This window comes from Bombus bifarius, unplaced genomic scaffold (genome assembly GCF_011952205.1).
Source record: "Bombus bifarius isolate JDL3187 unplaced genomic scaffold, Bbif_JDL3187 scf7180000007996, whole genome shotgun sequence".
Taxonomy (NCBI): Eukaryota; Metazoa; Arthropoda; class Insecta; order Hymenoptera; family Apidae; genus Bombus; species Bombus bifarius.
This window is the reverse complement of record NW_022884376.1, coordinates 1,414,420-1,436,632: the sequence shown is the minus strand read 5'-3', so window position 1 is coordinate 1,436,632 and position 22,213 is coordinate 1,414,420. Positions and strand designations below refer to the sequence as shown.

General features: G+C 48.1%; 1 protein-coding gene across 1 annotated transcript in view; it reads right to left on the bottom strand.

Annotated features, from left to right (window-relative positions):
- Nucleotides 1–22,213, bottom strand: part of LOC117205905 — a 67,635-nt gene that overhangs the window by 12,762 nt on the left and 32,660 nt on the right. Inside the window, exons 3-9 of the mRNA XM_033444739.1 lie at nt 10,809–10,929; nt 10,537–10,727; nt 10,221–10,423; nt 9,809–10,028; nt 8,047–8,715; nt 6,529–6,681; nt 4,427–4,632 (exon numbers count right to left, since the gene is read on the bottom strand). Coding sequence (XP_033300630.1) covers nt 4,427–4,632; nt 6,529–6,681; nt 8,047–8,715; nt 9,809–10,028; nt 10,221–10,423; nt 10,537–10,727; nt 10,809–10,929 — 1,763 coding nt within the window. The remainder of the gene's footprint in view (nt 1–4,426; nt 4,633–6,528; nt 6,682–8,046; nt 8,716–9,808; nt 10,029–10,220; nt 10,424–10,536; nt 10,728–10,808; nt 10,930–22,213) is intronic.

The following is a 22,213-nucleotide window of genomic DNA, read 5'->3' as shown; positions in this document are numbered from 1 at the left end:
CGCCGGAGAGCCGCGTTATCCGCGGCGTTCTAAAAGTCAGCTTCTAACACGTCAAAAGAGCAGTAATTCGTTCGTGTAATATAATTCGTAATACGGAGGCGACTCAACGCGAGTAATCGTTACAATATTAGAAATTATCACAACGTTAATATCTGCCGGGTGTTTTTCGCGCGACTCCTGCATGGAAAAAGAAGGAAAACGACGCTTAAACGAGAATAAGGCCGAACGGTCCAAGGTAAGAGGGGAATAAAGAAAGAAAGAAAGAAAGGAAGGAACGCAACAACAATTTTTTACCGCGTGTGGCGTGGCGACCATCGTCGTCGACCGCGTCGTCCGACGTACGCGCGAGAGAGACGCGCGCCTTTTACCTCGAACTCTGCGGACAGTCTCGAGAATTTCCACCGGACTTCGGAAGCATAAAGAGCGGCGTGGTGCCTGTCGCGTTACAAAAGACCGGACCGGGCTAACAAAACGCGTTAGAAACGCCCGTTCCTACGAAAACTGGTTATTCGAATTCGAAGGACTCCTTTTGTTCGCAGGGAAGAACGTAACAGCGCGAAATCGGCCGGTGAAATCACGTACTCCCGCGACGTTCTCGGCCCGACTTAGACCTCCACATACCTGGGTCTTCGACGCGTATTTCGCGATCGGGACACGAGCCATCCGTCGAACGAACCGCTCGATGCTTGGACCATGGACTTCGAGGCGAACGATAACACGCTCGCGTGTCCGGACTCGGCCGGCTGGAATAAATTAAAAGAACATCCACGCGACGCGATGAAGGGATTTGCGCGGGTAGAACGAAGCGACGCGGCGCGCGGATCGCCGAACGGCGTGCGTCTTTTTTAAATAAAAATTTGTCTCCTCATCGACGTACGTTGAAAAAATAGCGTAGGACGCGCGTCGATCGGCGACTCGCGCCTGCTTCTCTCTGCCGCCTAAAAACGAAATCGGCCAGCTCGCAGCGAGACTCGGGAACAACGCGACGCGGCGATCGTAGGAAAGTCGGACGGGCATCGGAGAAGAATACCGCGGCGAACAGCGCGATGGAAAAGAAGCAGGAACGGAATGATCGTAGAGGAGGAAAGATCGCGGGGGGCAACGACGGAGTTACGGGCTCTCGATCAGCAGTTTCGTTCGACGTCGATCAATCGCGCTTACTCGCGTTGGTCGGGCAATTTTTTACACCGTTCGATAGACGATTCGCGTTATCGCGGGAAATAGCAGGTAGAGTGCGACGGAACTCCGACGCGTACAATTATCCAGCGCGTCGTTAAGTAATATTGGTTTTTCCGTTAAGTAATAGGTTACCGCGTCGCTCTGTAACGTCCGTAAAATATCGCCGTTGCAGCGTCCGATCGGATCAAACCGTATCGAGTAATTCACTTTCCGAGCTTACAATTTCGACTTGGCGACTTACACGCGAGCCCGTAATATCCATGACAAAGTAGAAAAAGTAGGGAATCGTGGACAGTGATCGTAGCGATACGCGCGTTAGCGAGAAACAAGCGTAGGCGCGAATACTGTTGGTTCGTTTTATCGAGAACGTCGAAGATATGCAAACTATCAAACGCGAGTCGAGCTAAAATAAAATTGCAGCGCGAGAACGATGAAACGGTTAAAATTAGCCGAGAGCTATCTCGCTCTGGAAGCTCGTATAAAATAGAGACGAGAAACAAAGAGGCTAGACTCTCTTCTTTAGAGCGAAAGCTTTTGATTTTTACGCGCGCGATTGCTACCATCGCGCTTGTCTTAATCGTTACTTTTTCTGCTTCGTTTCTTCGCTCGGTTCGTTAGTCTACTGGCGAAATGGAGCGGCTGGTCGCGAGGCGCCGCACACGTAGCGAACAAGGAGCAACGTTTCCGTCGTTCTTCTCCTCTTTTTCTTCTTCCTCTAGCCGTCTTCTCGACGGCTTCCTCGTTCCTCCTTGCGTACTGCGATTATTCTCTGCCGTCTTTCTCTCTGTCTCTCTACGAGTCTCATTCACACTCGACGTATTCAGGCACGCTTATGTACACGAAACGTTGTCGTCTTCTCGCTTCTAGCCATTTTTCTTCGTAGACGCCGTCCGGCGCTCCGGTACGCTAGCAGCAGTTACAGGTAATTCGAGTAGTGATCGAGGGAGAGGACGAACGTATACAACACCAGCCATTTACCTACGTAACGATTACTACCGCTCTATATACAACGAATCACTAACGCGGTCACCGATCGCACCGGATAACCAAAAAAAAAAAAAAAAAAATCATCAAACTCCAGCTTTCTTCTTCGTCTTTCCTCCTTCCTTTCTTCCTTCCGTGCGTTTCTTTCCCCTGTTTTCGCTTCGTATCTCTGGCTTAACGGGACAGCGGAAAAGGTACGAGGACGAGAATACGACAATTATAGAGTAATATCACGAAAAACTGTCCAGCCTCGAAAATTAAATAATGTGGCACTTGATGAATCTCGTTTCTCCGATTCCAAGTGTCTCTCGTACAATGGAATCTCCTCTCGCGACAGCGAGCAGGAAACGACGCTCTTTTCTCTCTCTCTCTCTCTCATACACGCAACATACAAGCACGCATACGCAAACGGCCGCGCGAACGAGTGCAAAAAAAGAAACAAGAAGAAAAAGAAAGGAGCCGGCATAAAGGCTACAAAGTACAGACCCGTCGCGACAAAATTCAGTTCGCGAGAATATATTAGACGGAAATACGTACTACAAAGTGGAGTTAAATCCATGAATAAAAATAAATACATCATCGAAACACCGACGGAAACGTCCGACGCGGAATCCGTTCGGTTCCAGCGAACCAACTGAACGACAGAACGCTATATATTTGTATATCTATATCTATATATATATATATATCTATATATATATACACACACACGCACACATACACATATATAGATATACATATGTGCGTGTATATATATATGAACATACGTACATACGAAACGCTTGTACCTTAAACGATAGAAAAACTCGACGAAAAGGAAAAGTATAGCCGAAATGAATCGTTCGAAAATGTTTTTTGTACGTTAGCGCGCGTGCAGCGGGTCTACGCTCGCGAGACTCGCGCGTTTTCTCTTACTTTATTTTTTAAACGTTGCCCGACGTCGAGTATCCCTCTCGAGAATCGAAACGAACGCGCGTGATTTCGGTCGTGGTTTTACAATATACCGCGCGGTCGTCTACGCGAACGACAAAGGAACCGTGAACACAGGTAGCAAAAAAGAGAAGCGTTGGTGCACGCGCATTGTTCGACGCTACTCGACATCGAACGGTTAAAACGTTACGCATTGAGCGCCGATCGCGCTTCGTCGTATTTTCCTCTTTCTTTGTCTCTCTGTCTGTCTGTCTGTCTCTCTTTCTCGTTCTTCTCGCACATCGATACGCGCTCTCTAATACGCTATATTATCTCCGATCTCTGTCTTCGTTCAATTACGCGAACAACGCTTTCCGATTTCCTCTCGAAACACGGTCGACGAGAAGAAAATTGAAAAATAAAAGAAAGGAAAAAAAGAAAGGAAAAAGAGGAATCATTTTGTATTGTGCTTCGACTTGGCGGAAGAGAATACGCGTCGCGTGGTCGACGAGTTGCGTGCACCCGTGCCGGCCGGTTTTCATCGACCAAGCGTCCTGTACGACTCGAAGCGTTTCGTCCCGTTTGAATTACCACGGACCGCGAAATTAGTCGCATAAATTTAGATTCGATATATAAAAAGGAAAGATTTAGCAACGTTTGAGCGCAAAGGACGATCGATCTGGTTACCGGTACGACGTACGAGAAGCGTAAAGCGCCGAACGCCGATAGGGCGGATAGGCGACCGAAACGAATAATTTAGATAGGAGATGCAGGTGCACCGGCGTTAAGTCCATCGTCGCCGCGTTCACCGTCCTCTCGACGATTCCCTCGTCCAGCTTCGTTGTCCTCGCAACTACCGGGGCTCGTAGGCCTCGTAGACGAGCTCTGGCACCAGGGCCAGCGAAAACGTAGCGCTGGCCTGTCTCGCGTACTGTCTTCTCGCCGCCATAGCTTCGTGTTACCTATTATTCTCTTCCATCACCACCTGCTTGAACACACCCGCGGGCATCTGACTTTTGATCTCGTGGCTACCGAGCGCGGTCGTCCCGTCTTTCGCTATGAATAGCTGGAGTCCGGTTGCTGCGAACATCCATAATCAGAAACATTAGACGCCAGGCATTAGACGTACGACGTTAAGAAAAGAAAAAAATAAAGTAGTCGATAGCTTTTTTCCCCGCAGACGTGATTACGCGTTGTTTGTATCGCGTCTCGTTGACGTCGAAAAACAAATTACATTTAATCGACCACTTATAACTTTTTATATCGCGTTTCAACGAGACCGTTCGTACTCGTCGATGAAAGAGAAAGAACGGGGTCGAGTACGAAATAGAACAGAGGGTGCATAGCGACGTACTCTCGGAGCTCTCGAGATCCGTCTGCTCCAAGTTCGTTGCCTTGATCAGTTCGTCGATCAGGGAATCCGGGTTTGGCCTGGTCACTTCGACCCTGCACAGGATCGGATTTCCCGCGCCGTCTTCCGCTTTTTTCCTACGCTCCAACGCCGCCTTTGCTCGGTCCAGAGATCCCGTTTCGCTGAGACCGGAACCACCGGAAGGATTTCTAGGGAACAAACGAATCCACGATTACCATACACCGTTTTTCTCTTCCTCCTCGATCTTCCAATTTCTACCGTTTCGAGCACCGGCACGGAATAGTACGCGCCTCTTCTTTCCGTTTCCTCTTGGATTTTCCAAGAAGTAAATCGCCGCAAAGGACATAGTCGTTGGTCGGACGATCGACAAAAAAGGAGGGGGAAAAAAAAAAAAAAAAAGAAGGAAGAAAACACGAACATCTGGCCATGAAACGTATCGAGACAAAGTTGATAAATATTTATCATTGCTCCTAAGAAACGCGGTCCTTGGGTCTTTACAATTTTACGACAGCGTCGGCTTTCGCGAAACGACGATTCCGTGCCAGCGCTCGTCTTCCTCGCGGGATAATTGGGCGCGAATGATTTCCACGACCACGCCTCGTGCAAAAACATCGTCACGTTCGATACAAAGATCAAGGAACGGCGCGACAGCTGTTTTGTTGCTAGCGACGCTAACGAAACAAAAGCAAAGGTCAAAAGCGAGTGGTCGGTTTTCGAAGGCGTCTCGTAACGATCGAACACGGTAGACGTTTTGGGACGAGGCTGAGATAGATGAGAGCAAGCGAAACAGGAAGGTGTGTGTCAAGCGGCGAGATTGCTAATTTTTCTGATCGAATATGTGCCAAGGCGAGTATGCTGGGTTCGCATGCAACGAGCCAACCGTCACCAGATCGACGTTACGTTACGAGTGGAACCGGCGAATCGAGCCAGCCCTGTCCAAATTCGCCGCTCTTACGCCGTCCTTACTTTTCGCCGAAGTAACTCGCAAAAGCGACCGGAGAAGTTGACAAATTTACCGCTCGGTATAAATCTTATAGACGTGGCATATTAAATATTCTAAATGTCAGAGATTTGTTACAAGGTGAAATCTGGTTACGGACAGATCCGAGTTACGCAAGTGCTCGACTCTTCGCGCTTGCACTTTTTCCTCGGCAAAACTTCGAAATATCGTAATTGTGGCGAAAGAAAACGAATGGCCGATAGTTTCGCGCGAGATATGTAACTCGAGCGGTTCTTTCCATCGCAGGAAAAAGCGATCGATCGATCGATCGGGATTAATAGGCGACTTTATCTTGGTCTAATGAAATTACGCTTTTATATCGTTTACAACTGATAAAAAATATGCGTGCAAAAAAGTGATTACAAGTATCGGTAGCATGGAATCGATCGAGAAACCATTTTCTCGATCGAAGCGCGACAGATAGAGAGAGAGAGAGCAACGCGTTCGGAACTTGCCAAAGCTCGTTCGCTTTTTAAATTCGATCGAATTTAAGAAATATTCTCGGATAATTTTTCTAATAGTTCTAGAAGTTTCGCAGACGGACACGTGGAGACATCAACGTAATACGTTTGCATATATTTCTACGCAGTCATTCAACGCCGATCGTGAAAACGTAAAAAATTCAACCAGACTGTCAGCTTGGCGTTTTTTTTTTTTCTGTAACGATTGAATTAAACTCATTAAGTATCGCATAAATCGAGTTTACGTAATTGTTTTCCTCGTATTTATCCGTAATCTCGCTGAATCACGACTTTATGCAAAAGTACGTGACACTGGTATGTCATTTTGTACGTTTAGCCCGCTCCTTTGTGGAACAGCGGCTGAAACATCGCAATTCCGATACTCGAAACACGCTTCGACTTTCGCAACCTCGTCGCGGAACGAAGGACGGGCACGCCAGTTCCGATTCCGACTCGGGCGTCGACGTCGTCTGTATCCACGTGTCCGCGAGTCGCGACGAAAGTGCAAAGCGAGAAAGAGAGAGAGAGAGAGAGAGAGAGAGAAAGACAATACATACAGAGACCAGACAAAATGAGAAAAGAAAAGAAAAACGAAGAGAATTAAGTCGAAAGCATGGACTGACGGTGGGGTTATGCTGTTTCGGTGCTGGGAGCTCGGTGGAGCGACTTCCGGTACCCCTAAGGAGGACTCTTCGGAGTCCGCTGGGCTGGTGGCGACCGTAGCCAGCTTGCCCCCCGCCCCGTCCAGCAACTTCCGGTGACTTCCGCCAATACCCCTGCAAGGATTCACAAAGCCATCCAAACTGCAAGGAAAGCTACACCTCCTCTCATCCTTCGTTCAAGTTACTCGCTTCGTTCCCCTATTTTCTTTCGTTTTCCCTTTTTCCCTGTACACCCGTTCACCTCCTCGGTGTCTCTTCGATGTACGTCGCGCACGCTTCCACGGTCGCAGCTGCCTTTTCTTCGAAAATCGTTCGTCGTAGCTGTCGTTCGAAACGACAGTCGAGAGTAGCCCGTCGACCGTGGAAGCGTTCGGCGAAATACACGTTCGACGCAGCTTGTCGAAATTGCTCGATCGCTCGAGATCGTCGTGTTCGCTTTATCAACGGATCGTTTATGACGTTTTCCAACCATCGTCTATCGCGCAACTGTATCCGACACATCGGATACGCGAGTCGTTATCCATCTTTCGGCCGACCGACGTTCTTCGTTCTCTGGAATTAGTAAACACCGAGAAGCAGAAATTTCGATGCAAACAGTCCCTTCGAGCGCGTTTAACGAAACGCTGTTCCAACATCCTCCTTCTAGTACGTACGTCGCGTTCAGGTACAGTCGCGCCTTCCGTAAACTTTTACGCGCGAGAGATCAGAGAGAACGTCTCACGATTATACGATACTAAAGTCGCGGTTAACGAACAGGCACGGCGTACGCCGCTCGTTCGAATCGTCGAATTTTAGCATCCGTAGAGGGAAACTCGGGCGATCGAGGAAGCAAAGCGAAAGCTGATGTCGCAGCGAGTGTATCTAACGTGTTTGTCCGATGCCTCGTCGATAACGATGTTAAAAATCGTATGGATCGGAATGCCTGTGACGTTGAGTGTCGTTAATTTCGAGCATCGTTTCGAGGAAACGTAACGATAGAATAGGAAAAATATTGCCGAGAAAAAAGAACCTAACGCGTATACGTTAAGAATACGCGACCAGAGTTTACGTAAAAATATAATTGCGATAAATTATAAAAAGAACAAAAAACTGAAGCGTGTGCTCGTGACCGAAAAAATTAAGAAAAACGCAGGGAGAAAAGAACCGCCAGTCCTTGTTCCGTAACCCGAGATGCTACGACGTACGATTCGGATTTCGACGAGTCGCGTCAACTTTTAAACGAACGATATCTAAACGCCAGACATCGTCGATTTAAAAGAACGTACTCGTCCATCCAGAAATCGAGTTGACGCGCTCGACGACTACCGCGGGTTGCTCGCGCGAAACCTATCGAACTACGCTACGCACCGGTTAAACGCAGAACAACGAGCAGAGGGAGTGATAAAACAGATCGAACGCAGAAAATCATCGAACGCAAGGACAGGGGGATTTAATTAAAAAGAATTATAAGAGAGAAAGTCGCTGATGAATGAAACCTACCTGAGGGTCTGAGCGGTCGTCGCGGAACGTAGCGAGGCTCTGGGGTTATCGGGCCTATGAAGGGGATCGGGAGAGGATACGGCTCTGGCCTGGTCAGCTAGCCGCAAAACCGGGCTGATCTTGCCTTTCTCGATGCAGTCGCAGGTTTTCGAGATACTTCTCCAACCTGGCTGACCGATTCTCGGTTTCGCGGTCGGCACGATCACGCTGTTCCATTGTTCGTTCCGATCGTTCGTCGCCGAATTCGTCGCGTTACGTTCGTTTCGCGCGTCGAAGCTATTCCTCTCGACGTTTTTTCGCAAGTGCCGCGGAACGTCCTGTGGTCCAGGCACTTTGAACACGCCAGCGTCGTTACCGACGTTTTCGTTAAGGCGACTGTTGTCGCTCGAAGCGACGCCGTTCTTCCATCGATTCGTTTCGCCTTGGTCGTTCGATAGAGGAACGGCTGCTATGCTCGATCTTAGAGGATTCCGCGCGATCGATTTTCCCTCGCGCGACGAAAGAGGGCTGGACGTAGACCAGAACCTATTTCGTGGGTCCAGCAGCGTGGAGGAAGACGAGGATGGGGATTCGGAGTCGAGAGAGGTCTCGGGTCTGGCAGGCTGCTGGCTCGAGGACTTTTGGGAGACATTGGGGATACGTGGAGCCCATACCGGCCAGGAGGGTGACCTATAAAGATCACAACACAAATATTCAAGCATGCAAAAATAATAATAAACTCATATACAGTACGAAGTAGAGACGAAAATGGGAAGACGTGGGAGACGTAAAGAAAAAAAATAAAAATAAAAATATATGTATGTATATATATATATATATCTGGGAATAGAGAAAATCCAGAGTCTCAAGAAAGTAACAAAAAAAAAAAAAAAAAAAAAAAAAAATAAAAAAAAAAGAAACAGATCTAACGTTTCCCTCGTAAATCGTTATCGATGCCTTCTTGTTAACAACCGTTCAACGAACACGCGTTAAGATGATAAGAGTCCGAATGGTAAGTTCGATAGAGTAGAGAGAATTCGATGGTGTACGCGTTGACGTTCCTTTTGTTAAGAGGCAAGCACCGAAACTTCTCCGAAGAGAAATTTCTAAAAAGTTACCGATAATGAAATTTGAAAAGATTCTGTCGAAAGATTCGATTAAAATATAGACGTAAGCGTAGAGTTCGAAAGCAAAATCGCAAGCGCGACTGCATGGTATTTAGTGGCGCGCGATTGAAGAAATTGTTAGTGAATGTTACAGAGTGATGTTCTTGGTTGCGTTCTTATTCGAGGGAGGTATCCCGTGACTCGTACGAACGACTGTATTTCCGTTAAGAGGTTCCTCTTACTCGATCCCATACAAAATACCATGCGCACTCATCGTCCAAGTAAAAGCAAAAAGACAGTTGGAAACACGCTGATCGCGAAAATGTCTATCGAACGTCGGGGCAAAACGATTTTCAAATTAACGAAAGAAAAAGAAAAAAAAAAAAAGAAAAAAACGATTCGTTTGAAAGAGATCGACGGAGCGAGGACACGTTCGAAGATGGTAGGATACGTATCAAGCGATTACCGAGTAGCAGAAAAGTATTCGACGAGTACTTGTTATAGAAAGATTCGAGAAGAGAACTCTGGACATCGATCGGGGCTTAATTTCTCTTTCTTCGCTCGAAATTCCCGAAACTAATTCGAATCTCCGTCTCGTTTACCCTAAACAAGAGTTTTCTATCGTTTGCGTATTCGTCTGTCTCGTTCGTCGTCCTGGGGCGACCGCGTGGCCTTACCTAATGTGGCCACTGTCACCACTACTGCTCTGCCTACTGTGTTGACTGTGTGAATTTAAAGATCCATAGCCGGAGCCTTTGCTCAGTTGGCTGGTGTTGCTGCTATTGCGAGAATGGCCTGACTCTGTGTGCGCTTCGGTTAGAGTCTCCACTGGAAGAGCCGACGGTACGATCTCGCTCAGGGTCATTGGATCGTAGGACTCCGCCCCGCTGAGAAGCTCTGAAAAACCAACGTTGTGTTAACCATTCGTGAAACCGCACCACCCATTACCATCCCCGTTCCTGTCATGTTCTGTCACCGAGTTTCGATTCCCTATCGTTTGTCCGCGAATCGTCGTTCTTCGCTTATCTTACTCGCGTCCGATTTGGCGAAAGAACATGAAAAGATGGTGAAACAAGATTCGTTCGTTACCCGAGGAAAAGAGGGCAGGCCTCTTTTTGGGAAGACTACCAAAACCGCTGCTAGCACTAGCTATACTTCCAGCTAACGAACCAGTGGACACGTAATCTTCTCGATTGGTACACCTCTCGGATGCAGTTTCGTCCGTCGTCACACCGGAAACACCTGGTACGCCAGGTACTGCGAGCTGCGTTTGCTTCAACGACGGAGACGGCCTAGAAAATGCGATTCAGCTTTCGTCATTCCGTCTAACCACGGCTATAATCGTCGAGTTTAATCGTTAAGTTAGATTACAAAACGACGACGAAACACGTCGATTGCAACTTACACTTTGAACAGAATATCTCCGGACAGCATGTTCATCTTGATGGCAACGCGTAACATGGAATTGTCCTGTCTGTGTCTCGAGTCGTAGCCTTCCAGAAGATACCTCGTTCTGCAGAGTCCAGCTCCTGCGAATTCGGCGAGGTTCAGGTCGGTGAAACCAAGCTTCTGGAAGGACCTGCCTCCCTTCAGTTCCTACGAAAATGATCTATCGTTAGAACAGGTAGAAGAGGGAAACGCTTGGGGCCCATTCAGGGGCAAATTCAAACGAGTCACCTTTCTCACGGATATCCTTAAAATACACGGATCGAGAACACCGGTGGACGCATTGGCACTCATTTTGCATAAAAACTCGAATTTAGCGTCCCATCTGACGGTATGCTCCTGCACTTCCTCCCTGAAACGAAAAAGAAACACATGAATATGCGTGCAGAGACAGGGCGGACGTGACACTTAATTGCATTTTCATTTTGCTACGCGGTTACGAGCGACGCATCGAAACGCGAACGAATTTCGGTGACCAGTTTGCAAGTGGTCGCTGTTGGAACAAAGGGACTAAACGAAATTCACGGTCAACGATGATTCACGGTCTCGCGCAGGACACCGCTGATCTGGCAAGTTCTCACCGGCATCTACCAACCGGTCGTTTAAATGAATATTCAGACCACTTTGCTTCCGGTAAGGGAACATCCGCTCGGCGGTCGCGTCATCGTCACGTATCGAATCGTACAAAGGGCTGAATTGTGCGCCGTCGTTGTTTATGTCTCGCGCGACGAATTCCATATAAGTCGCAATGTAAGTACGCGTAGAGCCAAAGCTAGAAAGCGGCTCGTACGTGTTTGGCGAGTAGCGTGTGATAAACCAGCCCTCCTATTCTATTTTCATTCGAGGACAGAGAATTCTGTCTCTCGATGGCCTTCGGTCGAGTCGTTGCAATCGAACTAGATAGATAAAGATATACCGTACGCGCGTTGTTACGTTTCACGATCAATTGCATTATCTATGCAAAATACGCAGAAAGAAGAAGAAGAAAGTTGCTCGGCCTGCTACGAAATGCAAATTCTCGGATAACAACGATTTTACGACACGCTGTTCCAATGGCAAGTAAATGCAACGGGGTTTTCGTGGATTTTCCCATTTGCCTGGCGCTCCTTTCGAGCACACTCCGGCTCGTAAACGCCATTCACGCCACACGCACCCTCCTCGCTCGTCCAGACCCACCCCGTCGTATCGACCTTGCACGGAGAGCGGAAAAACTTCCGAGGAACAAAACGCCGTCGAGGAGAACGCAATGACAAAGGCGATCTCCAAGACGCGCGGTCGTCATCCTGTTGAACGATGGAAATACCGAATCGTACTTGAAGTTTTCGCAGAATCGACCAACGGATGACCGACATCGTCGCCTGTAAACGCATCGGTCGACCGTGTGTACGTTTGTCGCGCGCATTTGACTCGTTAACGAGATCGCACGGCTTAACGGGTTTGCCTTAGTCCACTGTTATCCGGATGCGCGTATCGGTCGCTGGAAAAGTCACCCTGTTATTGCTGTCTGCGATAGGATTGCCGTTTCAGTGGAATCGGCAGTTTTAGTTATTCGCCAACAGATTTTATCAAAAATGTCTGGCAATTAATCACGATGAATACTTTACTCTTTCGCGACATGTAGCAGCTACTGCAGGCTCAAAGAATAAATAGTACTTGGCAAAGGAAGCGGAAGATCGATGATCGAGTAAAAATGTCTTAGCTTCGTCACGCTTAATTTCTTTTTTAAACGAACTTCCGTTGACCGGAAGGAAGGCGCGTAGACGAGACGAGCCGAGCGCGTCACGCGCAATTTTCGAAAGTTTCGATGAAACGCGCATCCTGTCGCGATTAAATGTCGGATAGTGGGTTATAGGGACAGGACGCGAGCGACGACGCGGCCTGCTGATAACCGATAACGAATGAAGCGCGTGGTCGTTTTCTTTGTTATTCTCGCGACGGTCTGATCGCGCAACGTGTCCGACTCGTCGACTCGGCGCACGACCAAAATTTTCAAACTCGATCGACGAAATACGAGAGACCGCGGCTAATTATCGAAGCGACGTTTTCAAAATAATCGAACCGTGATCGCCCGCTAGCGTACAAATTCACGGTCACAGTGTGCAAGGTTAATTACGTTTAACGATCGTACGGAGCGTAAGAATCGCAGATAAGCCGACGAGTAGTAGTCGTCGGAGAAGCTGGGCCAGCGAATCGCCGAGGAAATTCGAGTCCTCGGTCCTCCCGTGTTTTCACCAAGGTGAAAGCGATTTGGTCGCACTCTACCACGCGAAACGCGGAATTTACCTTCCGCCCCCGCGCAACGTCGCTTTCGTCTTTAGCTCGATCAAAGGAGCCACTATTTCCGGAACGTATCCCGACCGGCGGAAAAAAAAGGATTTCCCACGAACTACGAACGTGACGAGGCATCCAGTCGAGGAATTACGGTCACGTAGGCTACCGGCAAAAGCATTCACGAGCCCCTGAATATCGATATAACAAGACCGACCTCCTCTCACCTTTCTCGACGACGAGAACGAGAAAGAAGAAGCTTCGTAACCCTGGCCGAGCCACGCTCCGTATCGCGATACCAGCCGACCCTAATTCCGTCATGCTTTTCATCTGCCTCTGGTGCACACAGTCTGCCGTAAACTTTCGCGATACCGCAGTCGTCGAGTTAAACGCGGATCGTATCTCGCGACGAGCGTAATTTCACGCGCGAAAATCGACGTCATCTAGGAATAAATTTCGCGTAAATTTAGCATTTATCCGCTGGATCTGCAACTGCGCTCTGCAATCCGACGAACAACGAGTAGTCGTTGCGATTACGCGCTGTTTGTTCGGCCCTAAAACCTATCTTTTCCTCTTCCCGGAGATGGAACGAACGCGAAGCAGAATCGACTACTTTTCTTCTCGGATTCTGGCGAAAGGTCCCTTAGCGATGCTTTTGATGAAAGAACGTGTTTCGTCGCGGTTTCTTCCGGCTACAGCTACGTCCTAACAGAAGCTCCAGTAGCTATCCGACATAACGTACAGAATATCGTCTCTAACGTAGGCTTTTCGTTTTTCACGATAAATTCAAGAATCTGAGGTGTAGTTGTTGTCCGTGATACTTGTAGATGATGCTGGCTGTAGATGTAGCTGCCGGGGTACTGCTATTTTTCTTCTAATTTAGATGCGTGGAAGAAAAATTGGACTATGAGCGGTCGGGATTCGAACCCGGGTCCCGAAGAACGTTTGCGATCTAAGGCGCTAACCACTGCGCTACCGTCGTCCGGTGGAACTTAGCGCCGAGTGGCGGTATTTCTCGTCGAGTGCCGCCACAAATCGAAGGATAACCAGAAAGATCGGATAAACCGACGATCGTTCTTTCTCGCTATCGAGTCGATTATCCGGGCAACGAATTCCGTTATCCGAACGTAACGCGAGGATATCGTGGCAGCTTGCGAAAGCACGGCAGAGGCGTTCAACGAAACCACGCAGCGGGACGGCCGCCCAGCTACGGGATTCGCACGGGTCCGGAGACAAACCGTTGTCCGTCGGGTGGGAAGCGCGAGCCAATTACCGTGGAAACCGGGTCGACCTATCCTCTGACGTGTCCAAAAATTTAGATAGCCACAGCCCTGGGAACCGACGAATTTTCAGTGTCAACGCGAACGCGAAATTCGCCACCGTTGATCGACGTTCCATCGAAGAGAATCGACAAACGTGGACCGAACAGCGTCGTAAAGTTTTCCCTCTGGTTAGAGTTCGGTTAACGAGAAAGCTGTAACTTTTGCCGTTCCCGCTTCTCGGATGGATGTCGAATTTCCAATCGAACGTTCGCTCGACACCTTGTCGTTGGTCTTTGGTTATTTAATTAAGGGCGCGTTGCTTGGCAACGGTTTCGCAAACAGAAAGTAAGCGGCACACGGCTACAAAACTTATCGATTCCTTGATAAAAGACACGTGTATCCAGGGAATCGACGCAATCCGGAAACACGATTTAACATGGTTGCTCGCGTGCCGGACGATAGTCCATCCAACGTACGTCGCGCTCGTAAAACGATATTGCACAGCAGCTTGGGGAGCAAGAAGCCTTGTAATCGATTCTCCGATTACAGGGACGAAACTTTGTACGCGAAAAAAAGAAACCGTAAACGGCGTGAAGCGATTTCCCAAGCGAATCCGTATTTTCCTTTTGCTACGCATTTCGTCCGACTCGAGCGATCCGGTTGCTCGATTTAACGTTCGTTTGGTAAAATTCAAGCACCCGCCGATCGTGGTCGTCCGTCGAAGACGATCGTTCAGGAGTTGGCGTCTACGGCGAACTTTCCATCTTATACCCACAATTTTCAGTTCGACGGACGAAGATAAGAGCTACGGAATGAATTTAACCCGTGGACCGGGTAGATCGAAGGCGAAGGCGACGATTAAATTCAACCACCGTGCGCGCTCGGTAATTTGATCGTCGATCCTGCTCTTCCTACGACGATTCTACCACGGATGATATCAGCGTGGGATGTCAACAGGTCTTCGTGGTCGTGCTCCGCGACGAATCTCCGCGCTCCTTTACCCTCTTCGCCGCTTTCCACTTTGCTTTTGTCTCTCTACGTACGATACGGATAAAGAATAACGTACCGTCTTGAATATTTCATGAATTCGCTCCGTGGTTTCGTCTCCTACGCCAAGTGCAAATTGCACCCAACGATATCGAACCTGTAACTATGCAACTATCTATTATTCGCTCGAACGTACTCGGTCGTCCTGCAGTTTGCGTTTGATCCGATCCAATAAGAGAAACCGTGCCATCTCTTCGATCTGGAAGAACGATATACGCGACAAAGCGGCTCTGTCCGTGTCCCATCTTCTACCAGCAAGCGGAATTCATTTTTCGAATAATTGTTTCGATCTGGCGATACGGAACGCGTTAGATCGATAGCAGGCGACGGAGAAGCGAGAGGCGGGGAGACGGAAGAGGAGGAGACGGGAAGAAAGCAAGTGACTGGAGCACGGGAAAAAATCAACGGCGAAAGATAGCCAGCGCTGCAACGACGATGGCTCCGCGGACAATTGGACCGAGTCGTTGCTCCAAATATGTCAGCGGTCGACGCTCGTGGCGCGCCGCGACGCCGAAAAAAAGCGACGTTGCTTGTCCAACCGGCGGAGTCATCGGTGCTTCGAAAGAAAAACAAGCGAGCGAAACCTTCCTCTTCCACGCTTTTTAAACTTCTGATCTTTCGATCAGATTTGGAAAATCGAAATAAACGATAAAACTGGAATTGCAGAATCCGATTCAAGAATCTTTACAAACACGAAAACGTTCAAATTCGACTCGGAGATTCGATTACACGTCGAATTCGTCGAATACGTTAGGAGCGAAAATTTCAAGTACACGGCGAAATAAAAATGAATCGGAAGAGCTTTTCCCCGATAATGGTAAAATCTTCGAACAGCCCGAACGGAAAAAAGCCATCGGCCGTGTTCCCCTGATTTTGCGCTTTTCCGGTCGATCCGAGTATTTCGTGAAATCAATTCGCGTACACCGGACAATGCGTACGACGTCCTTGTCGGGATTAAGCACTGTCCATAGAGACCTATTAAGCTGATTATGGTGACCGCTTTGTAGTAAGTAACCTTTAAGCGGTCAGATTCGTAAGCGGGAACATGGAGCGTACCGGTGGACCCCTTAAAGTTAACGACCGAATCGACGACCAACACCGACGGAACCTTCGATTAATTTCTTAAACACGAAGCGATAAAGACCGCCGTTGCCACGGCTACAATTACGAGTTTAATAGGTCGAGCCTCGACTGCAAACCATCCGTACGTTTCGATCTAGCCTTACGACGGCGATGCACGACGAAACGAGGCCGTTTCTCCACTCAGACGCGTTTCAAAGAACGAAATGCAATTTTCCCTCGGTCGAGATACGAAATCCCAGCGCGCGTGGATTGGAAAAATCGCAGCAACGAAATTTCTTCTCGCGTATGCGTGGAACGCATCGTGATTTCGCGAAACTGATCGCCGAACGATCGATACGAGGATCACGGGTATAACTTTCACCGACGTCACCGGGTATAATTCACGGATCACGAACGAGCTCGACCGTTGCATTAGCCGTGGGCAAGGCTGCTCCAAGGCTGTTCGGATTGTGTGTCATTCGCAGTTTCGCAATCGAGTTCGGATGAAAATGCAAGCCCATGTTCTCGCGTGTACTTAGCTATTCGCGAGCGAACGGTCGGCTCTCGTAGCACTTTCACGCACAGGTGATCGCTCGGTCGTGTCTCGTAATCGGCGATACGGTTGCCAAGGTAGTCGCAAACGGTCGAATAGCGTAACGCGGTTCGATTCGATTTTATTCGCGGCTATCGATGCCTCCTTCGAGCCACTCTGTGACTTTGCGTAGGATGGTGGACGCTTGGGCTTTTTTTCCACGATAAAAGCTGTCCGAGTAACTTCGATAAATACGAATGACGAACGGTATATGCGTGAGATAACGTTCGCACAATGTGAAATTTACTCGCACGTGGTGAGAATATGCGCGTAAGAAGAACGAGATAGTCTTTCGCGAGTTATCAGAGACTCGATGAGGATAAAAATTAAAAAATAGATAACGTTCCTGCAGTAGCGTTCTAAATAACTCGATACTCGATACATCGAACGTGCTTCGCCATCTTCCACGTACGATGTGCATACAGATGCGTATACGTAGATGCGCATACATGGTATAGAAGAGCAAACGCAATCGGATGACTTCATAAACGAGACTGACTCGAAAAGAATATCCTGTGATTAAGATTCTCCGCGGAGGCGGTTTTTTTCGATGGATGCCAGTCAATCGACTGTTTATTCAGGCCGAAGGCGGATCACGGTTATTTTCGTTTTGATCGATGCATTCGCGTTTAACCGTCCGGCGTAATCGGCGAAACAACGAATCGATTGATATTGCGACGGAGGGACAACGAAATCTCGCGATTATTTCTGATTCACCTTGCACGCGAGCCTTCGCCGTCACGCGTCACGCGCTACACAATCGCGCGATATTTCACGGGCGGACACAATTTCCCCATTGAATCGAGAACCGCGCCTTCTCCTCAAATATTCCGTCTTATCGACCCCTCGATCCGTTCTAATAAATTAACGTCTAACGTCTAACCAACGATAAATCTCCATCTGCCGCGACCAATGTCAAACGGTCTAAGCTAAAAATAATTCCTTCCGCGACATTTGTTTGAAATTGTTCGATCGAGCGAATTTCAAAGCTACCCTGATAAACGTTTCACGATTTTTTCCAGAAAGTCCGGAACGGTAAAACGAAGAAAGAAATGGGCGTGGGCATAACGACTCCGTCTCTTTGCAGCGGGAGGTCAACGTATTCGATAAACGTTTTCTTTTTTCGACTATTCCGAGTTTCTATTAGCGACGTTCTTACGATCTTTCGCGTGGATCGATCCGGTTAACGAGGAATCGCGTTGAATCCTTGCGAGAATCCTCGTACTCGATCCGCGATCCATCGGATATGGTTAACACGCGCGGATTACGTAACCTGGAAGCAGTAAATTCCGAGCAGCGTTTGCTCGTTGAACGCCACGGCCCGTTAACTAACGACACGGACAGTTTGTCACCGTGTCTGACGAATGCACGCGCAAACCCGCTGCCAACCTTATCGTGGTCGTACAGGAGGACTATCGCGAAGAATCCCGAGCAAAGTTGGGCTAAAGAACATTTGGCGAGGGTTGGTGGTGAAATTTTCCAGGACCCACGAGGATTAATTCCACTGGAGTAAAGTTCGAGCGACGCTCGCAACCGATAACTCGCTAACGTACGATAATTACCGCTTACCCGGACTTGCGCTCGTTTCGCAGCTTTTTCTCCGAGGTAGCTTCATCGTCCCGCTCGACTTTAGTTTTTAGTCATAGAAACGCAATCGGTGCGGTCATTTGCAAACGAACTTATTTGGAACCTCGTTCCGGCCAGTCTCTAAATTCAATTGCAATTTACGCTCGCAACTGCGACTGCGATGGTTCTTCGGATAAACGTTCCGCAGAATATATATAAAAGTACCGCAACGACGACTCGATTCCAAACGTCGATCGACGAACGTGCCATGACGAGGACCGTTTCTCTAACTGGAGAATGCAAGTAACTGTAAACGAACGGCTGCCAGCTATCGGAATTTTGGTTCTGGCAGATTCGCAATTTCGTTACGTTCGAGTCGAAAAGACGCTTCATTACCGCTGAGGAAATTAATAAATCTCCGTTACGATCACGTCCAAGGCCTGGCACGGATGTTTTCAAAGAGCCAAGCGGAAAGCAGCGTCGTTCCAGCACGTGAAATTTCGAATTAAAGCATGTTCGCTCTTAGAGACAAAAGGACGCGCTGTCTCCTTGTTTTTCACCGTCCTCGCGTTTAATCCGTTCCGATCAGCACCAAAGCAGTGGTGAACTAAGCGGATTTGATTAATCTCCGGAACGAGACGCTTATCCACGCATTCGCGTCGTTATAACGTCTTCCTCGTAAAGGAACCTTTGAATTGTAAATTGCTCGTGTCGACTACAAAACACGGGAAATAATAAAACGAAATCGATAACATCGCAAGGTCACCGTACGCATACGATAAGGTCGCTAGACCAAAGTTCAAACGATAAAAACCAACGACCGGATGTTAATTTTTCGTTTGCCGATAGATGAAAAAATATCCATCGCCGACCTATCGTTGAGGGTGACTAACAGCCACGACGATTCGTCTCCCATCTTTGGAATTAGAAACGAAACTGCCGAAGAACGACGAATTTCTAAACGATCAAAGTTTCTTCGCCCCGTGGCCAACATCCGAAAACTGGAAACGAAGGCCCGCGATTTTCTCGATCTGAATCGCAAGCGTTCGATGTTTGGACGCTCGATGAAATTCGGAATCGATCGAGGCGACCAAAAGTTGATCGCGAACCCAGCAACGCGTCTGTTATCGCGTGATTTCGCGTAATCGATGCTCGACGGGGAAGGAAGAAAACGCGCGACGAAGCTGCTGGATTTTCTGGCCAGAAGGATACGCGCGCGTCGTACAATTTCGAATGGAGTTGGAAACACCGAGAAAGCAAATGGCACGGGCGAGGCGTAAGTGGCGCACGATTCCGGGCTGACCAGTTCCCTTAGCCAGAAGAACGCGATCTCGTTTGATATCCTGGGACGAGCTTAAGCTTGCTGTTGGTAATGGGATCGCGCGTTGATAACGATTCACTGTTTGCAATCGGTCTCACACGCTGCAAAAGGAACTGGACGAACAAGAATAGAAATACCGTGGCGGCGAGAAGATGTAACCATCTAAAAGCGCAGCTAAAGAGAAACTCGAACAAGTTGTTAGATACAGTAGCGGCAACTTCGCATCTCCGACATCATCGTACTTAGGAATTATCTTAATGGAGTTATATTATCGGACTGCGGATCTTTCTGCGAATTTATATCTTTGTGGACACAGCCGAGAAACGGAAATAAATAGAGATTCGTGTTATCTACTAGGAACGAAACCGAGTATTCTATGGATATTTTGTGCACTTTTATCTGTGGCGGCACGGGACACGGAACTTTCTAACGGCTCTGGATACAAAGCGCGACGCCGTCAAAACGCAACACCGACGTGCCCAATGCACCATCGATATGTTCACGCTCTTTCCGCCGAATTCTCGAAAGAGCATACGCGTGCCAGCCGCGGCGGCACATCTAACGAATGCACGCTAATGGGGGATATCGATGGGCAACGAAGGGAAGAATCCGTTCGATCCGGAACAAAAGGGCAGTCAGTCTGTCTTACGCCGTGAAATAAATAACTCCTCAGTACCATTGCACAGCAACGCGTCGATAGAACTCTTGGTGTCTATTGTTGCTTGTTAATCGTATCTGTTAATCGTTATTTGTTGACTCTGACTGTTAATTCGTTCTTAATAAGCAATTGTTCGTTAAAACATCTGAGTATTCCTTACGCACGCCTACACAATTATATGTACAAATGTTGATTTTACAAAGTTCGACAATTAACCGTGGTGATTAGACACTCTTAGATGTTAAAGACAATGTTCTTAGGTTCGATAACGAGAACCCACGGTCAACGGGGAGAACTCTTTGTCCGGTAGAATATATTTTGAAACGCAAAGCGACGTTAGCTGCGACGCTCGGTATCATTCTGACTGACAAGACGATGCGTGTAAACTGTCCAAGGTGATCACAAGAATAAAAGACCGATACGATCGCATTTGTCAATTGCATATTGACCGGGGATATCGACAAAATCCCAGGCGCCGTTACTACGCAGACCCGCGTAGACCCGACATTGCTCCTGCCCGGGACTCGTTTCTTAATACAACGTGTGTCCCTCGATATTGGTACTTCTTCTGTTAGGTAAAAACGTTCATCCCGTGACCGTGGCTACGTTCGGCGACCAGTTGCGTCACCTCCAGTCCAAGCCCACTATTCTATTATTTAAGTACAGCTATAACAAATAGTTTAGACCAAAGTATTGAGAATCTTCCCAAAATTTCAAAAAAAAGGCCTGATGTCCCTTCATCTCCGACATTATACGTTCTGTGCAAATTTCGTACAAACGCGGAAGAACCCGTGGTTATACAGAAATCTAGCAGGGACGCGGAACATCTGCGAGACAGAAAGATAAGTCTCTCCCGGACGATTCTCGATCGCTTTATCCACCGCTCTGTCGAAGAATCGATAATCGACGCGCGTTCGTTTACGTTATAACGCCATTGGAAGACGATTCTATGCTTCCTCGATTGCTATTCTAGGTAAAGACGAAGAGAAACTTTAACTTTGAAGTAAACGTAAGCCAGTGGAAACGTAACAGCCAAGACTAGGACTCGGTGAATACGCGAGCAGCTGGTATCGAATGGTAGATGGTCGAACAGAAAGCGAGAAGAGGCGAAACGCGTCGCATGCTTCTTTCGTCTATATCGGCGAGAAGGGCCGCAACAAAGGAAAGTCGGTGACTGCCGGGGATCGAGAATCACGATTGAGATCGACACGAGCCGGAAGAATTCGAGTCGGCTCGTCAAGACGGACGATTATCGAGTTGACTTCAATCGAAACGCAGGCGTCTAAATTGTCGAAGGGAAACGTCGTCGTGGGAGACCGTTATACGTTAGATCGGAGGCGGGTCCGTGTAGGAAAAGGTACGCGGCTTTCGAGCACCGTTTCCGCTGCTAGGAACACGTGTACGCACTAATAATAAGACGCGCTAACTATAAGCTGACAATTAACCGAGACCTTCCGTCCGAGATCGCGGTCACAAGCAGGATCTCGAGGTTTCAAGAACCGTTTGCTTTCCAGTATCGACTTTCAACGCGGAGAATTCATTGAAATTAATGCAGCAGTTGGTAACAGGTTGAATAACCACACCAGTTTGCTAAGAGGACAGCTTCTCTTTAAATAGAAAGAGCGCGAACTTCGTGGTTATCGGTGTTACTTGGAATACGACGATGTAGGACGTCGATAGACGATAAATAAAAAAGTGCAAACGACGAGAAATATGGACATTTTTGGAAGCAACGCGCGTAGGTGCTAGAAGAATCGATCGATCGATCGATCGTTGTATGTTAATTCGTCGAAAACAATTGTCTTTTTGATACGTTTACTTGCGTATAAAAATCGCTTTCAAGTACATATTTTGTAACGT